Source organism: Cyberlindnera jadinii (assembly GCF_001661405.1).
Source record: "Cyberlindnera jadinii NRRL Y-1542 unplaced genomic scaffold CYBJAscaffold_9, whole genome shotgun sequence".
In the NCBI taxonomy this organism is placed as follows: Eukaryota; Fungi; Ascomycota; class Saccharomycetes; order Phaffomycetales; family Wickerhamomycetaceae; genus Williopsis; species Williopsis jadinii.
Window position 1 is genome coordinate 238,905 of NW_017963660.1, and position 18,514 is coordinate 257,418.

Genomic DNA, 18,514 nt, shown 5'->3' on the forward strand with positions numbered 1-18,514 from the left:
TTGGGAAGTGGCGGTTATGAGCGCGCGGAAGTACCGTGTTTTGTTATGCGCACTACGAAAGTTTTTTCCTGGTAGGCGCAGCACACGAGATGAGCTCTGTGGGATTTTCTGTGTGGATGAAGAGGGAAGAATGCTTTGTATTGTTTAGATGTTTGGCAAGAGTAGGTGTTATCGACATGGCTGGTGTAGGTAACCTGTTCAGTGCTGCTAAGAAGGATCAGGCGTTGGTCGGTCTGTTCAACGACTCCGCTGCCGGTCCTGTTAAGAGAACCATTACCCAGAGAACCACCATCAAGGTGGCTCCAAAGAAGCAGGATGATACGACGGTTGACGGCGGTGAATCCAGAAAAGAGGGGGACGAGGAGCAGGAGGACGAGGACGCCGAGGCGCCAACGCCATTGAAGAAGCAGAAGAAGAAGCGTGGTGGTGACGACGATGAGAATGCGGATCTCGAAGCCAGATATCTAGAAAAGATTCTTGACAAGGATGAGCCTGCAGAGGAGGAGGCCACTAAGGAGGACTCTGGTGATTCCGACTCTGACTCTGACTCTGAAACTGAGGCCGCTGAAGCAAAGGTCAAGGTTTCGTCTGCAAAGACGCTTGATTTGAAGCAAGAAGAGGTGGAGAAGGCTGAGCGTACGGTGTTTGTAGGTAACCTCAACGTCACCACAATCACCAAGAAAGCCGACTACAAGGCGTTCAAGAAACTGTTCGTCCAGCATGGCCCAGTTGAATCCATCAGATTCAGATCAATTGCATTCAGTGAACCACTTCCGAGAAAGGCTGCGTTTGTCAAGCAGAGCTTGAACTCGACTCGTGATTCCGTGAACGCATACGTTGTCTTCAAGGACAAGGCAAGCGCAAGAAAGGCATTGGACCTGAACGGTTCGCAGCTGCTGGGGTTGCATTTGAGAGTCGACTCTGTATCTCATCCGGCTAAGGTGGACAACAAGAGATGTATCTTTGTTGGTAACTTGGACTTTGAAGAGACCGAGGAGGAACTCTGGAAGATCTTTGGTGAGTGTGGTGATATTGAGTCCGTTAGAATCGTACGTGACTCCAAGACAAACTTTGGCAAAGGCTTCGGTTATGTCCAATTCAAGGACTCCGTCACCGTGGACAGGGCTCTGCTGTTAAACGGCAAGAAGCTCGGCTCGAAGAAACGTCAACTGAGAATAACGAGATCTAAGAGAATGAGACCACAACAGTCATTGCACAAGTCCCTCAACGCAGCAAAGAACCTCACGGACGATCAAAAGACCCGCTTAGGAAGGGCCAAGAGGGTCCTCGGTAAAGCTGATAGATCCCAGGCCGGTAAGGTCATCGAGGGCACCAGGGCTAAGAAAGGTGACCGTGTTACCGGTATAAAGAACGGTAAAGGAAGGGTCAAAAAACCAAGACACACCAAAAGATCTACAGAGTTCAAGAAGATGAGAGATGCAAAGTGAGCATAGGTACGTACCACTGTGTAATTGGCTCAATTGGACCCGATAGACCTGTTTTGTAGGCGTAGCTTCGTGTAGCGTCAGTACGCTGTTTTCGCCAGGCCACTCGAACCACGTAGCAGCCCAACCCAAAGGCTGGCGCGTGTTGGTACATCACCATCACATCGCACTGTACACAGGGGAGGAGAGAGAGGTAGAAGAGGTGAGCCTAATAGAGAATTCAGTGAGCGTGGGCGAAACCAACCCTTTAAGCAGCGAGACGACTTCTATGTACATTGAACCTCTGAAGCTTGTTGTGTTAGCATCCTTGGTGTCGCCTTCATTCGAGCTGTTCGTACCGACTGATCATTGGCAGTTAGTCCCTGAGGGTGAAGCTTTACCTAGAGGCCTTGACATAAGGATGGATCTTCAGACTGGTGATAAGTGGGCCAAGCTGTCGGATGACACGAGCGCTCAGAACCAGGATATCGTTGCCGTTCCAATCAACGAGAAGAGGCCCTTGGCCAAAGTCACCATTGGCAAAGACACAGCTGAGGAGGGCGAAGCTGCGGAGAACGAAGCTGTGGAGAACGAAGCTGATGACGAAGACCAAGGCCACATCGACAAGATGAAGAGGGCACTGGAAGTGTCCACTGGCCATCTGGAGCTGGATGAAACATTACAGTACGTTTTAAGTGGGAAGAGGGCTGAGCTAGTCCAACATTTGGAGACCTTGGTGGACCAGTCCCATGGGCTGAAGGAGGGAATATCAATAGTTGAAAGAGCCTTTGATGAGCTCCTCAAGTTGACACGCGACGAGAATGTGACTGTACGGGACTTGTCGCTGAGAGTCATTGCACAGTGTCTCAGACACAACAAGGAGGCCGTCGAGAAGGTCAATGTTGTAGAAGTGCTTCCGGTGTTGTTCGAGGACTTGGAAAATTCTAATAACTTCATCCAGAAGAGAATCCTCGGTGTGATATCAGCCCTGGTTGTTGAAGATGAAGCCAATGCTAAGATATTTGACAATGCTGGGTACTTCACAAAATTACTGGCCCAGTTGCCTCATCTACAAGAGGATGCACAGCTAAGGGTGCTAAACATATTTGAGGATGTGACGGACCATCGTTACGATGAGGCCCTATTCAAGACCTTGGAGGATATGTTGATTACCAAGAGTTTCAACCAATATGCTCTGGAGTCACTGTTCGATGCGGCCTGTTCTTTAAAACGTGGCAATAATGCCCTTAAGGCATCATCAGAGTTTATCAATTGGATCCTGGAACAGGTGGATAAGAGACAAAAGTCAGATCCATTCAGAACCAAACTGCTGGAGGCCAGACACGAGGTCTTTGGTAACCGGCTGGCATTGAGGAAGGCCTTTGATGAACTGTGAGTATATCTAGAGACGGCTTCGTCAAAATGCGTGCTTCTTGTTTGATCCAAGAGTTAGTATGCCAATTCATTCATCCCTGGAACAGTGTAACACCACTTGTACTTGTATTCACTGGATGGACTACGCTAGATCCACCTTAATTGGAGGCTTATATTTACATCATGAGCTGTCTTCCGTTCAGATGCCCTTTCTGGAAATGTTCCCGACTGCATCACCAAACTATGGCGTCTCAAACGTAATGGAACTGATTTAAAGGGGAAAGACTGAGGAAAGCGGATCATAAAAGTAGAAATGAATCCTATCACTACACGTAGTTATATCATTACATTCTGTAGTTGGCCAATGGATAAAAAATCAGGTATCCACGTTAGAACTGAGCGATTGCACAGCGAAGGTAGCTCGCTACTCGCACTAGATGAATGCTTTATAGATCTGGGAGAATCCCCACCACCACAAGACACATGGTCATACAAGATCCAGTCTTTCCTATGGGATACCATCGATAGGCCAGTGCTAGAAAGGAAGTTCCTCGTCAAGTTGGATACTTTCCTGCTAAGCTCTGCCTGTCTTGGTTACTTCATCAAGACGCTCAACCAGAGTAATATTGGGACTGCATACGTCAACGGTATGAAAGAGTACTACGGAATGGAGGGTAACGACTATAACAAATTGATCTCTCTATGGACAGTTGGGTATGTCATTGGACAGATCCCTTCACAGTTGATCTTACATCGAGTGAACGCCAGCTGTTATTTTTGCATTTTAGAGCTGACATGGGCTTTGTTAACACTGTGCTGTGTCTTTGTTCGGGACATCAAGTCTCTATACCTCTTGAGATTTCTCATTGGCGTAACTGAGAGTGGGTATTTCCCAGGAATGGAGTATCTGCTGGGGTGTTGGTATTCCAAAGGTGAACTGACCAAAAGATCAACCCTTTTCAGCTGTTCAGGTTCACTTGCGGGCCTTATCAGTGGTCCCTTACAGCAGTTGATCCTGAAGATGGACTGGTCCAGTACTTCTCTTGTTCCTTTCCAATGGATGTTTTGCATCGACTGTTTCCTGTCAATACCAGTGGCACTGTATACATATTTCATGATCCCAGGTACACCTTCAACCACAGAGGTGTTCTACTTCAACAGATTGGATAAACTTGTTGGCTTGGAAAGAAGACGACTCAGTGGTGCACAATTGGAGAAAGAGGAACTTTCATGGCCCAAATTGAAGACATTCTTCAAAGACCATTGGTACATCTATGTGTTCCCCTTGTTATTCTTGTGCTTCAACAACTCTGGAGAGTTAATGACATCACAGTCATTCCAGTTGTGGATGAAAATTGATCTTGGGCTGGATTCATCGTACTACAACCTGTATCCGTCAGTCATCAGTGCCCTAAGCATCATCTTTGCCCTCATAGTTGCTAAGCTCAACGACTGGGGCCAATTGCACGCTTTGTTTCTTAGTACAATGTTCCTGTGTACGATAATCAGTGGTGTAATCTTGAGCGTATGGCAAGTGCCTTTGAAGTTACACTGGATGGCCTATTACCTCTTTGGAATAACACATAGTATTGGACAGCCTGTTATATTTTCGTGGATTAACGGTATACTATCACATGACGACTTACAACGTAACTTTGTCATCGTTGTGACCAATACGTCGGCCTATTTCACCAGCGTTTGGGTGCCAATGCTAACCTTCAACCAAAGAGATGCACCGAATTTCCACGTTGGATTCATCTATACAACATTCCTTGGTGTCTGTGGGTTGTTTCTGGTTGCACTCGTCCTTTTCAAGATCAATCGGAGTCTAAAAACTTATCATCGTTCTTGAGCTTGGCCTGGAACTTATTCCACCAGCTGTCAAAGTACTTGATGTTCACGTTGCCGTTGTTGTCAATGAACGACGATAGGTAGTTGTAGGCGTTTTTAACAACTTTAGCAGCCAATTGTGTCTTTTCGCTTGTAGTGAGAGGCTCGGTAATCACAGGCTGTGTCATGATGGTCTTCTTCACCAGCGCAGACTGTGAATCCTCCAGCTGTCGTGCCACTTCCGCAGTCTCTATGCTTATCCCCACGGTGACGACATCCTGGTCGTCAATCTCCTCAATCATGCTATCCTCGTCTCCGTCAACCTCGTCCTTGTTCTTCAGCTTGAAGATACTACTCTGCTTATCCTGTGAGATGCTTCCCAGCAGCTTGAACTCGGAATCGCCGGGTAGTTTGAAGTATATCAGTGCCTTGTACTCCCTTGGAAGCTGGGCCTCTGGCAGTAGAAAGATGCATACATGTGAGATCTTCGAGCCTTGCGGGATGTTGATGGCATACTTGTTGCCGTCCACCTGTTGTGCCATCTGAACTGGTCTTCCTGAGCATACAGAAGCAAACATCGTCTCAATTGCGTTCAGTTGAAGAGAGAACTGGAGCTGTTGCTCCGTAGAGCGTTGCCCTAAGAGCTGCTGCGCTGTGATGAGCCCTTATATAAGCACAGGCTGTGTTGCGCGTACCGTTGTTCTGGAATATTCCGTCCGTCGCCGGCGGGTACGAAAATTTTCTTGCGTGTTTACATTTCAACATCAACAACAACATCAACAACATCAACAACATCATCATCAACCACGGCGCGATGAGCGGCGCAGCGTCGCTCGCAAAGCGGTTCTGAAAGGTTTCAGGCGCCCAGTGTCCGTGAGACTCTGGGTGTGATCAAAAGAAAACTCCGTATACATAGGCGCTCTGTCTGTGCATGGTATGGAGTTGATACTACCACCCAAGATTGAACGCTGAAGTCTTTACATATTTCTCATTTCTTGTATCTAGATTAGCTCGTTTTGGTGCTTCTATAGAATATGTTACACTTGGGAAAGATACTTCAGGACATTTTGTTTTTAGCTATGCTTTAATACGACCCATGTTGTTGCACATCCACAGTGGATCGCGTAGATATCACCACCACCACCACCTTGTGGGAGCAGTAGGGTGCCGTTGGCGTGATCTCCACAGTTGCCATGTTCTCCCCAGCCCCATGCCCTCAGCTCGCCGCTGATCACCATGAGCCCGTGCTCGCTTCCAACACACCACCTGTCTGGTGTCAGCTTCTCAGCGATGAGCTGTCCGTGGCTGTTGTTGCCCATGGACTGAATATGGCCCTGTTGGTCGATGTAGTGGACCGATGACCACATGGCCTGGAACTCTTTGGCCAGTGTGGGTACTTGAGGGAACCTCTGGTTCCCCCAGACCGTCAGCACACCGTTGGCCTCCACGAGCGTGAAGTCCCTCCCCAGCGAATACCTATCGCCCTGTCCAACTTCAACAGGGCTCCACACGGTCTTAGGCGTCGCCACGTTGAGCTTCCGTCCTCGCCCATTGTTACCCCATGCCATGAGCCTCCCATCACACAGCCTTATAACAACGTGGTCCACACATGCTTTCATCTCCACGATACCTGGGATCGTATCAATCAGCTTCAGCCCTGGAGAGTGCCCTATGGCGGTGCCCAGCCCTAACTCTCCCTTGGGCCCAGCACCACACGAATATAGCTCATTAGACTCGTTCAGAAGCACGCTGAACTCATACCCACAGCAGCAATTGACCCATCTAGAACGGCCTACAGTAGGAACCAGCGTGAACTCCTTCACCACGTCCTCAGACAGCGCACACTGTCCCCTTGAGTTATCCCCAGTGGCGTAGAGCTCTCCGCTGGCAAGCAGCAGCAGCGTATGATTGCCACCACTCGCCAGCTTCTCTATGCGCTCCTCGCTCTCAAACACCTTGCTCAGTGCGCTGAGATCCTCGCAGTGGTCCCTGGTGCCCAGCTGATGCCTACCATTGGAGCCACACGCATACACAGAGTACACCATCGTGCTAATACTGGCTTGTCTTCTCTGCCTGCGATGCGCAGAGGGATGAGCCTGTGACGCGAAACCCGTTGGAAATGAGCCTAGGAGGGAAAAATTTACGTGTAACGGGCCCCTCTGCCAGCACTTCTGGCTCGCTAGGCAGACGCTGTTGGCGGGAGACGAGACAACACACACACACACAGAGAAAGCATGTCGCAGGGTGGTGAAAGTCCTAAGAAGTCGGTGGTACAGGTCCCAGACTCGTCGCCGCTGAGGTCTGAGAATAAGTTCTCGCCTCAGCTGCTGTTTGCTAAGAGGACGAATACGTCTGCTGGTGGTGATGGTGGTGGTGGTGGTACGCTGAAGGAGAAGTTTGGCTTCAACGGCACAAACCTGCTGTCCAGCTCGAGCATGACGACCACGGCCGCGTCGTTGGCCAATAGAGATCTTCAGATCTTGCAGTCGATGTTCAAAGAGATCAGCTACAACATGATTCGAGGTGTCTACGTTACAAAGGCGAACAAGGACATCAAAATGGCAAAGCACATTCTGACCAAACTGGTTGAGAAGAGGAGATCTGAAGGACGGCTGTCCACACAAAGACCAGGTGCCACACCAGCGACTGCAAACGGTGCCTCCGCTGTGTCTGATGTGGCTGCTTCGAAGGATGCTCCTATAGTTATTACGTCGTCACCAACGACTTCGCCTGTGAAGTCGTCGAAGGTGACATTGGATAAGTCCAAGTCCATTCAGCAAAAGTACAGTAATGCCTTGAGGAAGTCGGTTGTCGTTGACGATGATAGTGCGCCTGTATTGGTGCAAGATGAGCCGGTTTTGAAGAAGAGGAAGTTGGTTAGAGGTTCAAGGCTGACTCCGCCAGAAGCACAGCATCAGGACAATGGCGTGATCGAGGCCACTGTTGTTCTGGACGACGACTCCAACGATGAAATGATCCTCAAGGATGAATTCACGGACGATGAGGACGTTGATGACCACGCGATGGTTGACCATTCCGATGAGGACTTCCAATTCCAACAGAAAGTTCTCCAGTTCTTCAACGAAGAAGGAGAGTTCGATATCATGGATATTGCACAGTGCTCTGCAGAGACTGCCAATGCCATCATTGCTAAAAGGCCTTTTAAGACTATAACGCAGTTTGAGAGCTTGAACTTTGACGTTGTTCAGCAATCAAAGAGAAGAAAACCACAAGGTGAACTGTTCAGTAACAGGGCAAACGTTGCCCTCAGAGGCTACTCGGCAGTGGATAATTTGGTTGCCAAATGTGATACATACAGTGAACAGATTGCACAAGAGATCAGCAAATGGGGTGTTGAGGTTCATGGTATCAATGACGAATTGGAAATCGTGGAAGTTGATATTGACGATGACGAAGGTGATGAAATCGGCTCTACTGGGCGTAAACAAAAGAGTAAATATTTCAAGGACAAGCCCTCCCTACTTGCTCCTGGTATCGAGTTGAAGAGTTACCAACAAGTTGGTATCAACTGGTTGTATCTCTTGTATTCGAACAATTTGAGTTGTATCCTTGCGGATGAAATGGGGTTAGGTAAGACGTGTCAAGTTATCGCCTTTCTATCATATCTCAAGCAACTCGACATCAACAAGGGTCCTCATTTAGTTGTGGTACCGTCTTCAACTTTGGAAAATTGGATGCGAGAGTTCAACAAATTTGCTCCTTCCCTTGTCGTTGAACCGTACTATGGATCACAGCGTGAAAGGGAAGACATCAGAGAGTTGCTCTTGTCCAAGTGGGAAGACATCGACGTTATAGTTACAACGTACAACTTGGCGACTGGTTCCAAGGACGATTTCAGCTTCTTAAAACATGGTGGATTCAACGTTGTCGTGTACGATGAAGGACATATGTTGAAGAACAGCACCAGCGATCGTTTCATTAAACTGATGAAGTTAAAGGCAAACTTCCGCTTATTACTAACCGGTACACCATTGCAAAACAACTTGAAAGAACTCATGTCCTTGCTTGAATTCATCCTACCATCGATCTTCGTCTCTGAAAAGGAAGGTTTGAAATACGTGTTTAACCAGAAGGCATCGACAAAGGACAGTTCCAAAGATTATAATCCACTACTATCACAACGTGCAATCAACAAGGCAAAGAAAATGATGGCACCTTTTATTCTTAGAAGACGTAAGGACCAAGTGTTGAAACATCTTCCCCCAAAGATACAAGACCTGCAGTACTGTGATATGACTCCAGAACAAGCACTGATTTATGACCGTGAGATTGAAAGAGGTGTTTCCCTGAAGAGGCAGAACAATGGTAAGACTGCAAACATCTTGATGGCTTTGAGAAAGGCTGCAATTCATCCTCTACTTTTCAGAAGTATCTATGATGATGACAAGTTGAAGATCATGGCTAAGGATATCATGAAGGAGCCTCAGTACGCCACGGCAAATGAAACATATATCTTTGAGGATATGCAAGTCATGACTGATTTCGAGTTGAACAACCTGTGTGTTCAGTTTCCCTCGATAGATGAGTTCAAGCTTGATGAAGCTGCGTTTCTGAACTCTGGAAAGGTTGCTAAACTTGGTCATTTGCTACCTGAAATAATAGAGCAAGATGGTAAAGTGTTGATCTTTTCCTTATTCACACAAGTGTTGGATATCTTGGAGCCTGTCTTATCAATGTGGGACATAAAATTCCTCCGATTGGATGGACAAACGCCTGTTGACATGAGACAAGATCTCATTGACAAATTCTCTGAAGAAGAGTCTATTCCAGTGTTTCTACTTTCCACCAAGGCTGGTGGATTCGGTATTAACTTGGTATGTGCAAACCATGTTATTCTCTTCGACCAAAGTTTCAACCCTCATGATGACAAGCAAGCTGAGGACAGAGCCCACAGAGTGGGGCAGGAACGAGACGTTACCGTTACGAGACTGATCACAAGAAATAGTATCGAAGAGAGCATGTATCAGTTGGCCCAAAATAAGCTGGAACTCGATCAAACCATGAGTGGTGATCAGATAGAGTCTAAGGCTATATCTCTGATTGGTGATATGGTTTTCACCAAAAAGGGAGAGTCAGAGCCATCTACAAATGAAGAGATTACTATAGATTGAGAATTTTTTTATAAATTTGTTTCGTTAATCGTCTTGACATGGCCGCATCACTTGTCATACTTCATTTGTTCCAAGGCTGTAGTTCTTCTTCGTCCTCAACTGGTCTTTCGCCCATTGGTGTGATCCGGTAGCAGTGACGCGTACAGCCGGTGTCCCAGTCAAAAGTAGCCGTGTGAAGAACACGTCTGTTATCCCACATCACAACAGAGTTAGGTTCCCATTTTGCCCTGATTTGGAAGTCGAACGAGTTGTTGATGTGGTCTGTAAGCATGTCCAGAACAGCATCGGACTCTTCCTTCTTCAAGTCCACAATGTCTTTCATGAAGAATCTCGAAACAAACAGCGATTTCTTCTTCAACACCGGATGGATACGCACAAGTGGGTGGACCACTGTTGATGGTGGTCTTCTTTCAATTCCACCATCTAACTTTGACTGGGAGGCCTGCTCGACAGAGGAATGAACACACTTCAATCCTTTGATCATCTGCTGAAATCTTGGTGAAAGTCTGTCATATGCTTCAATACAGTCTGCAAACAGAGTATCGCCTCCAGTCTCAGGCCCTTGTAACATTGCAAAGAAGGTGTAGGAAGGTGGGAACTTCTCAAATGTGACGTCAGAGTGCCACTGGTCCTTTCCGGAAGTTCTCTTTCCAAAGACCTTCTGGTACTCATTAGGGTCATTCCGGCGATAAGTAATATGGAACTGTGGATAGTCTGCTGGTGCACCAGAGGAAGGATGAACGTGAAGAGGTCCAAAGCTTTCACCAAACTGCTTGTTGAACTCCAGTCCTTGATCTTTCAGGTCCTGGTCACGGAAAATGAGAACACCACGCTGGGCTATCAACAACGCCAGCTCCTTCTTCGCAGCTGGAGACAGAGACGAGAGCTGAATGCCACGAACCTCGGTTCCAAGCTTTGGAGAGAGATCTGACAACTTCACATCGGACCCAGTTGGGAAAAGCGACGGAAAGTCAGGATCGGCATCGAGTGCAGGATCCCTATATCCAATGTTAAAGTCATCAGAGTAAGGCTCGAACGTTTCATGCGGATTCCACGTAGGAAGCCATTCCGGGTAATTGGCAACCCTGTACTCCTTGTCACTGACTCTTAGCACGCCTGTCTTTTCATCAATCACATCCTCTCCCTTCCGGAAGTGGATGTCCAGATTTCTGTGTCCATGGGAAGCGGTTTCCGGAGTGTCTTGTGGTGTTTGTAGTGTTGCTTGTAGTGTTGCGACTGGTGCCATTGCTCTTTCTGTCCCTCAAGTGCTTAATATGTGGTGATAGGCCGTCCTAACCAGCGTCTCGAGAGACAAAACAGCCTTCTTAGCTGCCTTATATATACATATTCATTTGGAGGTGTGAACTAGCCATCTTCTGAAGCCACCCTGTGGCTAAGTAATGGTATACGGAATGGCAAATTGCGTACAAAGTACCATCCACAATGGCTTTCACTTCATCATAACTGTGGCTCGATACGTATAGCATTCCCCATCGTGGTGAAGAAACCTGCAGCGTTCCACGTCGTGCAGGCCATCATGCATATCGCGTACGGTTTCTCCTCCCTGATGAGTAATAATTGTGGCTTCTTTCTAACTGTTGCGCTCCACAACGTTTGGCGAGATAACGGTGTGTGCCCTTTGTTATTTGGGCTTCTATAGTGGTGCTCCAGCGTCTTGTTTAGCCTTCTGTGCCTGAAGCTTGCTCAGCTCCCTTTCATGCGCTGATCTCATCCTGTGGGACCGGGAAGAGGCACTGAGCTTTGCCAAAGTGGCAATCTTTGTATCGATATCAACATCATAGCCGGTGTCCTGGAAGTCCCTGATGTAGTCCTTTATGGTCTTGAGCTCGTTGTAGTTGTGCTCCACTTGACCGAAGTCAACTGTATGGGTGTATTCTCTCTGAAGGATGTCCTTCATCTCCTGTCGTTTCTGCTCGAGTCCGCTTGACTTGTCAACGTGAGGATTGATCAGGGAGGCTAAGAACGGGTCTCTCCCCATCTCATCCTTGAAAGTCTTGTTCATTATTAGACTTTCAAGCCATAGTTCCTTATCCGGCCTATCGCTTTCGATCAAGCTTCTTTCGATCTCGTGGAGCTGGCCAGCTTCCCACGACCGTATGAAGCTTTCGAGAATCATATCGTTGTCCAAGAGCCCCATGATGTCATCCTGGGTTAAAAGGTTCTTATCCTTGGATTTCCTGTGATCGTGAAGCGTTCGTCTGAGGTAGCTTGTTGAAGTCCACATTCTCAACTGCGCCAAGTACGTGAAAGGACCATAGCTCATGCACAGCTTCAACTGTCTCTCATACTCGCTGTTGAGAACGGATTCGACGTCCTTGGGAACATATACAGGTACTTTATCGTGGTAAGTTAGCCTTAATGGACTCAGCTCGCGCAAACGGTAAAAGTGATTGTTCTTGCACGTGTATAACTGTAGATGGTAGTTCAGAGAGTACCGTTGATCTGGGGTTAAAATCATCCCCAGTGCTCTTTTTCTCAGTGGGCCTCTATCTAGTTGTTGCATCTCATCCTCCAGTTCCTCTTGTTCTTGCCCATGTTCGGCCTCAGCAACAAGGGCTTTAAGACCAGAGTCTTCATCTCCCGGTTTCTGCTCACTGTTGAACGTATCATAGTACCCGTCTATGATGATATTCGGATCACTAATCAGCTCAATATCATCAACGTTAACCGTGCCGTACAGCTCTGCAAATCTATTTGGAGTCTTCTTTGGAGCGACTGCTAACCCGGTGATGTCAATGTACAGTCCCGAGCTTATGTCTATGAATCTTCCATCAATATTGTTCAAGCCGTGACCTTTTGATCTATGTGTGATTGAGTAGTTGATATCCAAGTAGTAGCGACCATAACCTGTCTTTGGGTCTTCGACAATGACACTAGCATTGTACAGCTCAGCTAATTTTGCCAAATCTGCAAATGGCATTTGAACATCAATGTCAGCATCCCAGGGGAATGTCATTCCATTGATGTTATGTGACAACAAGGCACCATGCGCAATCCAAGTTCTTAAGTCTGCATTTTCACATAACTTTGTCCATGTTTTCAATAACCTTGATAGAATAGTTTGACGTCTTTCATTCAAGCCAACGTATCCATTAAAGAACCTCGCATCGTAGTGTGAAGGTGCACCAGTTCTCACCGTTGGTTCATGAAAATGCCTCCATAACTTTTCATCCTGAACATGTAGAGATATCTCTAAGGCTTTATGGAATTCAGCTTGGTTTGGTGTTTCTGGTTTAGAAGTCTTGAGATAGTTTGGAGCATCAAAGAAGAAGGACTCGTGTTCGAGCTCGATTCTATATGGCCTTTGCTTCAACGGCTTGTCGTGAGTCATAAGGCTTTCAAATCGGTTAGCCAGCTCAGTTGGGTTGAAAGAACTTCCAAATCGCTCTGTAAACTGTCTCAACAGCCCACTCTTCACCATATTCGCAGACATCGTCTTATCTATTGCGACCTGAACATTTCCACGGTCCGTGGTAAACACTAAGGAATTTGGCAGGTTTGCTGAAGAGTAAAGATAGGACTTGACGTGCAACCTCTTCATACTTTCACTTGACAGCTTATTCAGGTCAAACACCTTGAACCCAGGTGAATCCCTGGAAACGTCTTCTTCGCAGTAGTCATCGCATTTCATGGCGGTGTCTTTAGCCTTACGGCGACGTCTTGATCCTCTCTTGGAAGAGGCAGGGCTTCTCCTACTCTTTCGAAGATCAGTTGTATCACCACATGGGTATTTACAGTGTGGTTTTGCCTGTGGTTCCAGCACGATGAACTCGTTCAGCTGCGTGAGGTCCACCCAATCGTACCAACTAAACGGTAACTTCACGTCAGATAATGAGTGGCTTTTCTCCATGAGCTGAAGCATATAGACGCTATTGGTCAACCTCGGGTCGTATTCATAAGCAGCTGGGGACTCCCGTACTAAATGATACGGGATTGTATAGTGCGTGGTATTGTACATGTCAGAGTCAAGCATGTGCTCGGAACACCACTCGTCTGGTATTCTGTTGGTATTGTCCCTGTAGTCGACGCTACCATCGTTGTTGACAAAATCGGCAAAAGGGTTCGTATTCATAGCGGACTCCATGTCCATCAGCACATACAACGACCATGTTGCAAAGAGAATCGCCAGAACATAACCAGCAGGCCTGAACTTTCTCGACAGCTTCCGTGAAAGGTTCACGATCATATTTATCCTGTTGAATTCAGTGTCTTGCGATCAGCGGTTAAGGTCGTGTGATTGGATACACAGCGGTAAGGGCCCACCTATGTTTTGTCTCTTACAAGGCGCTCTTCAACGATGATATCCACACGATAAGCAGCAAGACAACGAGAGACCGTGGCGGGAAGTTGATTCTGAACACTGTGCACCTCTTCGAAAGCTGTAGCGCTTGTTGTGGATTCGATGTAGACATAAATGGAGCCTTGGAGAGGGTCCATACGCTACAAGCACCACATTGTTTGTGGGACCCTACCGCGAATCAGAGAAAAGACCTAGCAACAGCCGGTGGGATCGTTAGCTGGTTGCTGGGGGACATGGCTTGTTCTCATGAGAGTTGGCGTGATGAGTGGAACAGTGGTGTGTCGCTTGAACTGTTTCGTATGAGATCAACACACAAGCTAGCGGTCCTTGGCCAATTGAAGCATGTTCACCTGTAACCGACGCCCAGGAGGATGCCCTCCTGGGCGTGGTGTTTGGGTGTTGTGCATCACGTGCGCATGCTCTACGCCTGCACGTGATGCCCTGTGTTTTTTCGCTTTGTTTTGTTTTCCTTCTCCTCCCGTCTTTTCTTGTTTACCAGAATCACCACAGAAACGCAAGTTGACAAAAATCATGCCAAAACCAGAACCGAGACAACATTACACTCACGTTTTGTCTATTTTTGGACTGGGCCGCGCCAGATGTAGAAATGCGCTGCCCCTACCACAACCTTAATTGGTCTCTTCCGCTCAAAACGTGTCTTTGTGTATCGTCCACCTCCCCTCCTCCCCTAGAGTTTGCCAGCGTGATTTCGCACTTTGTGGCCCCATCCCAACTGTTTCTCCCTTTTTATTTCTTTTTCTTTGGCGGGCCGTCTGTTTTTATTTTCGTTTTTGTGGTTTCGAATCGATCGAGCACCGGTTTTGTTTTTTTTTGGCCTCCTCCATCGTTTTCCTTTTTCTTCAACACTTTTGGCCTTTCTTTCCCTTTTTCCCATTGTTTACGTTCCATCGGATCAACACTTTATAGAACAAACATGCGTTTTTCCACTCTCGCTGCTACCGCTGCTGTTCTCTCTTCTGTTCACGCCGTTGGTGATGTAAGTATTGGCTTCTTTGGCTGGCGGGTTGGGATGGCGCTTCCTGGTTTTCGACTCTTGTTTACTTTGTGTGCTTTGTTGTTGCTGCCTAACGGAACCGCCAGCTCTCGCGCTGTTATCTGTTGATAAACTAACCCCTTTCGATCCAGTTGGCATTCAACTTGGGTGTCCAAAACTCTGCTGGTTGTAAAACCGCTGCCGACTACAAGAAGGAGCTCGAGGTGTTGTCAGCCTACACAAGCGCTGTCAGAGTTTACGCTGCATCTGACTGTAACACTCTACAAATCCTCGGTCCAGTTGCTGAGGAAGCTGGTTTCTCAATCTTCCAAGGTATCTGGCCAAACGACGATGCCCACTTTGAGGCTGAGCAAGAGGCATTGAAGACCTACTTGCCAACTTTGAAGAAGTCAACGATCAAGGCCATCACTGTTGGTTCCGAAGCGTTGTACCGTGATGATATGACCGCCAGCGACTTGGCCTCTCGTATCCAAACAGTCAAGGATTTGATTGCTGATATTAAGGACTCCGAGGGTAACTCCTACGCTGGTACCCCAGTTGGTTTCGTTGACTCTTGGAACGTTTTGGTTGACGGTGCCGCTCACCCAGCTATCGCTGCATCTGACATTGTCTTTGCCAACGCCTTCTCCTACTGGCAAGGTCAGACAAAGGCTAACTCCACCTTCTCCTTCTTTGACGATATCATGCAAGCTTTGCAAACCATCCAAACCGACAAGGGTGAGACTGATATCACTTTCTGGGTCGGTGAAACTGGCTGGCCAACCGATGGTTCCGCTTTTGAGGCTTCTGTTCCATCGGTGGAGAATGCTGCTCACTTCTGGCAAGATGCCATCTGTGCCATGAGAGGATGGGGTGTTAACGTCATCGTCTTTGAGGCCTTTGACGAGTCCTGGAAACCAGATACCTCTGGTACCTCTGACGTTGAAAAGTACTGGGGTGTCTGGGACTCGGACTACCAATTGAAGTACGATTTGACTTGTAATTTCTAAAATATTTAACTCAAATACTCTATAATGACCATAAATACTCCTTCGTGAAAGATGTCTCTATCTAATGGAGAAAATGTGTAGTTCTCCCAATAACGTCTGCTTATGCCTTTCCAAGGTTGTCAATGGCATCAAACATGTCCTCCAATTTGTCATCTTTCTCTCCCGTTAAACCACTCTCGTCGTCCTTCGCTGAATCCTCCTTCACTGCTGCGATCCAATTCACCACCTGGTTGACAAAGCTCTTGCTATTCGGTACGAAATGCCCACCTTGGTGCTTCAACAAGTGTCGATGATCTTCATGGCAGGAATCGTAAAGCTTTATGGATCTCGATTCTTCAACCACTGTATCCAGCTCACCAAGCACGTGGAGAGTTGGTAATGAGATCTTTGGTTCGTAATGCTCCTGGAACCTCTCTGGCATCAGTTTGAACCCAGAGAAGTAGATGGCCCACTGTAAGTGTGGCAAAAACTCCTTATACCTTGCAGTGAGATAGCCAGAAAGCCCAGCACCTTGTGAGAATCCAACAATCCCTTCCACGTCCTCAATATCGTGCTTGTCCAATTCCTTCTTGATGGTTTGTTCTGCCGTCTCTAATTCATAGTCTGGTGCGCCGTATGGCCACCATCCATAAAGCTCGGAATCTGTTGATGAGGAGTGAGGCATATCTCCTTGTAGTAACAACGGCGCATTTACATACACAGTTTCATACCCAGACTTCTGCAGAGCCTTACGCAGCCCACCTGTCTTTGCAGAGAAGATCTGTGCTGATTGGGCGTATCCATGGAGGAAAAGGATCTTCTTAGGTGGCATTTCAATGACCGGGGTTTGTTGCGATTGTTGCTAGAGCTGAGATAAAGTGCTGGATAGAATTTTGAAATTTTTCACGTTTGGTGATGCGTTATAAGGCGCAGGAAATGGCTTTAAAGCACTTTAACTATACGACGGTTTTAGACGTTTGCAATTTGTTGTCATGTAAATAAAGCATAGAAGATATAAAGAAAGTAGGAAGTAGATTTCAAATCAGTAATAAAATTAGCACTGAGAGGCCGAATTGTGATGCCATGCCTGATTTACCACCCTGGTTTGCTGTATCGTTGGTCACTATAGGCGATGGTGTTGCGGAGGATGTTGCTGTTGGAGCTGGTTCTCTTGTGGATTGTGTGAGGGTTGTGTCAGGTTGAGCGTTAGATCCTGAGTCATCATCTGAGTCGTCATCTGAGCTATCAGAGCCACCATCTGAGCCACCAGAGCTATCAGAGCCACCATCAGAGCCACCAGAGCTATCAGAGCCACCAGAGTTATCAGAGCCACCATCTGAACCACCTTCTGAACCACCATCTGAACCACCATCTGAACCACCATCTGAACCGCCATCAGATTCAATGGTCAAACTTGCAACATAGACCTTTGTAATAAAGTCCTCGTCTCTCTTCTGAAGTCTTCCAATAGCATCCACACTGGTAAATGTTATAGTGAAAGTGGTTTTGATCTCTCCCAAATTCTCATACTCACCTTCCAGCTTAATGTGGAGAACTTCACCACCTGGAAGACCACCTGGAAGAGAAACTTCAATCTCTGGGTTATAATCTTCAACATCACCAGAGTTACCATTCACAACGTTGGTCTCCAATTGATCATTTGTGATTGCAGTTTTGGAAGCAGCAATGTCGCTCGTTGTATACGCCTCCGCACCAAGTGAAATGAGCTTCCAACCGTCACCTACTATTGCAACATTCGTAACGAGGTATCCAGATTCGTCTGCAAGTCTGTTTCTTGCCCAGAGTTCAAAGAAAACTGTTTGGTTGTCACCACGGTAAGCTGCTGTTATTGGAAGAAGCTCATCATCGTCGTCATCATCGTCGTCATCATCGTCATCATCAGATTCTGTACCAAATATACTCCAGTCAACATCCGTTGTTGCGCTGAACGTCTTTTCAATCTCAGCACCATCAGCATTGACAAAGGTGATGACAAAATCGGCAATAAAAGTGATGGTGACATTGATATCCTCAGGCTTCACATTGGCGTCAATCTTAAGATGATAAACTTGGTCGTCATAAAGTGGGTTTTGCAGTGTAAAAGAGACAGAACCATCACTGGCGATTTCACCATCAAGTTCTTGCGGTTCTAACTGCGGTGTCAAGATCTCGCCATCGGCATCTTTGGCAAACCAGTTACCGGTTACATCAACCCTTGAAACGTTATAACCATCTTCTTCAGCAAGTGAGTTTGTAGCGTACAGTTCAAATTCAAGGTCCTCATCAGAAGTGGATCCTGTGGTGATAACAACTGGCATTGGTACATTTCCATCATCGTCAAAGTCGTCGTCGTCGTCATCGTCATCATCAGTGTTTCCATCATCGTCATCATCAGTGTTTCCATCATCGTCATCATCAGTGTTTCCATCATCGTCATCATCAGTGTTTCC

At 47.0% G+C, this 18,514-nt stretch overlaps 9 protein-coding genes across 9 annotated transcripts in view; 4 read left to right on the forward strand and 5 right to left on the reverse strand.

The window, feature by feature from the left end:
• Positions 1-89: 89 nt before the first annotated feature.
• On the forward strand, positions 90-3,134 carry NOP12 (rRNA-processing protein NOP12; the record flags this gene model as incomplete). The annotated part of the gene is made up of 2 exons (XM_020217171.1): positions 90-1,444; positions 1,701-3,134. The coding sequence occupies 2 exons, from the start codon at positions 90-92 to the stop codon at positions 2,818-2,820; spliced, it is 2,475 nt and encodes an 824-aa protein (XP_020069825.1). The 3' UTR covers positions 2,821-3,134.
• CYBJADRAFT_177883 (MFS general substrate transporter) lies at positions 3,112-4,650 on the forward strand (the record flags this gene model as incomplete). Its single annotated transcript, XM_020216893.1, has 2 exons — positions 3,112-3,214; positions 3,278-4,650. 2 exons carry the CDS (start codon positions 3,112-3,114, stop codon positions 4,648-4,650), a joined length of 1,476 nt encoding a protein of 491 aa, XP_020069826.1.
• A 786-nt stretch (positions 4,651-5,436) lies between these two features.
• On the reverse strand, positions 5,437-6,706 carry ATS1 (Ats1p). Its single transcript, XM_020217380.1, has one exon. It carries the CDS (start codon positions 6,671-6,673, stop codon positions 5,702-5,704), a length of 972 nt encoding a protein of 323 aa, XP_020069827.1. The 5' UTR covers positions 6,674-6,706; the 3' UTR covers positions 5,437-5,701.
• Positions 6,707-7,600: 894 nt separating this feature from the next.
• FUN30 (DNA-dependent ATPase FUN30) lies at positions 7,601-9,760 on the forward strand (the record flags this gene model as incomplete). The annotated part of the gene is made up of 1 exon (XM_020212799.1): positions 7,601-9,760. The coding sequence occupies one exon, from the start codon at positions 7,601-7,603 to the stop codon at positions 9,758-9,760; it is 2,160 nt and encodes a 719-aa protein (XP_020069828.1).
• A 61-nt stretch (positions 9,761-9,821) lies between these two features.
• CYBJADRAFT_163145 (TauD/TfdA dioxygenase family protein) lies at positions 9,822-11,006 on the reverse strand (the record flags this gene model as incomplete). The annotated part of the gene is made up of 1 exon (XM_020213742.1): positions 9,822-11,006. One exon carries the CDS (start codon positions 11,004-11,006, stop codon positions 9,822-9,824), a length of 1,185 nt encoding a protein of 394 aa, XP_020069829.1.
• A 395-nt stretch (positions 11,007-11,401) lies between these two features.
• CYBJADRAFT_190765 (uncharacterized protein) lies at positions 11,402-13,967 on the reverse strand (the record flags this gene model as incomplete). The annotated part of the gene is made up of 1 exon (XM_020217381.1): positions 11,402-13,967. The coding sequence occupies one exon, from the start codon at positions 13,965-13,967 to the stop codon at positions 11,415-11,417; it is 2,553 nt and encodes an 850-aa protein (XP_020069830.1). The 3' UTR covers positions 11,402-11,414.
• A 1,320-nt stretch (positions 13,968-15,287) lies between these two features.
• On the forward strand, positions 15,288-16,085 carry BGL2 (glucan 1,3-beta-glucosidase; the record flags this gene model as incomplete). Its single annotated transcript, XM_020212818.1, has 1 exon — positions 15,288-16,085. A coding segment is annotated over one exon (798 nt), but the record flags the coding sequence as incomplete, so codon positions are not given.
• Positions 16,086-16,185: 100 nt separating this feature from the next.
• CYBJADRAFT_128918 (alpha/beta hydrolase) lies at positions 16,186-16,896 on the reverse strand (the record flags this gene model as incomplete). Its single annotated transcript, XM_020212802.1, has 1 exon — positions 16,186-16,896. The coding sequence occupies one exon, from the start codon at positions 16,894-16,896 to the stop codon at positions 16,186-16,188; it is 711 nt and encodes a 236-aa protein (XP_020069832.1).
• Positions 16,897-17,036: 140 nt separating this feature from the next.
• Positions 17,037-18,514, reverse strand: part of CYBJADRAFT_185419 (uncharacterized protein) — a 2,164-nt gene continuing 686 nt past the window's right edge. The window contains exon 2 of the mRNA XM_020217172.1: positions 17,037-18,420. Coding sequence (XP_020069833.1) covers positions 17,102-18,420 — 1,319 coding nt within the window. The 3' untranslated portion in view covers positions 17,037-17,101. The remainder of the gene's footprint in view (positions 18,421-18,514) is intronic.

Bases quoted from the DNA above. Each gene is read 5' to 3' on its own strand.
- ATS1 (XM_020217380.1), bottom strand. From the start codon at position 6,673: ATGGTGTACTCTGTGTATGCGTGTGGCTCCAATGGTAGGCATCAGCTG.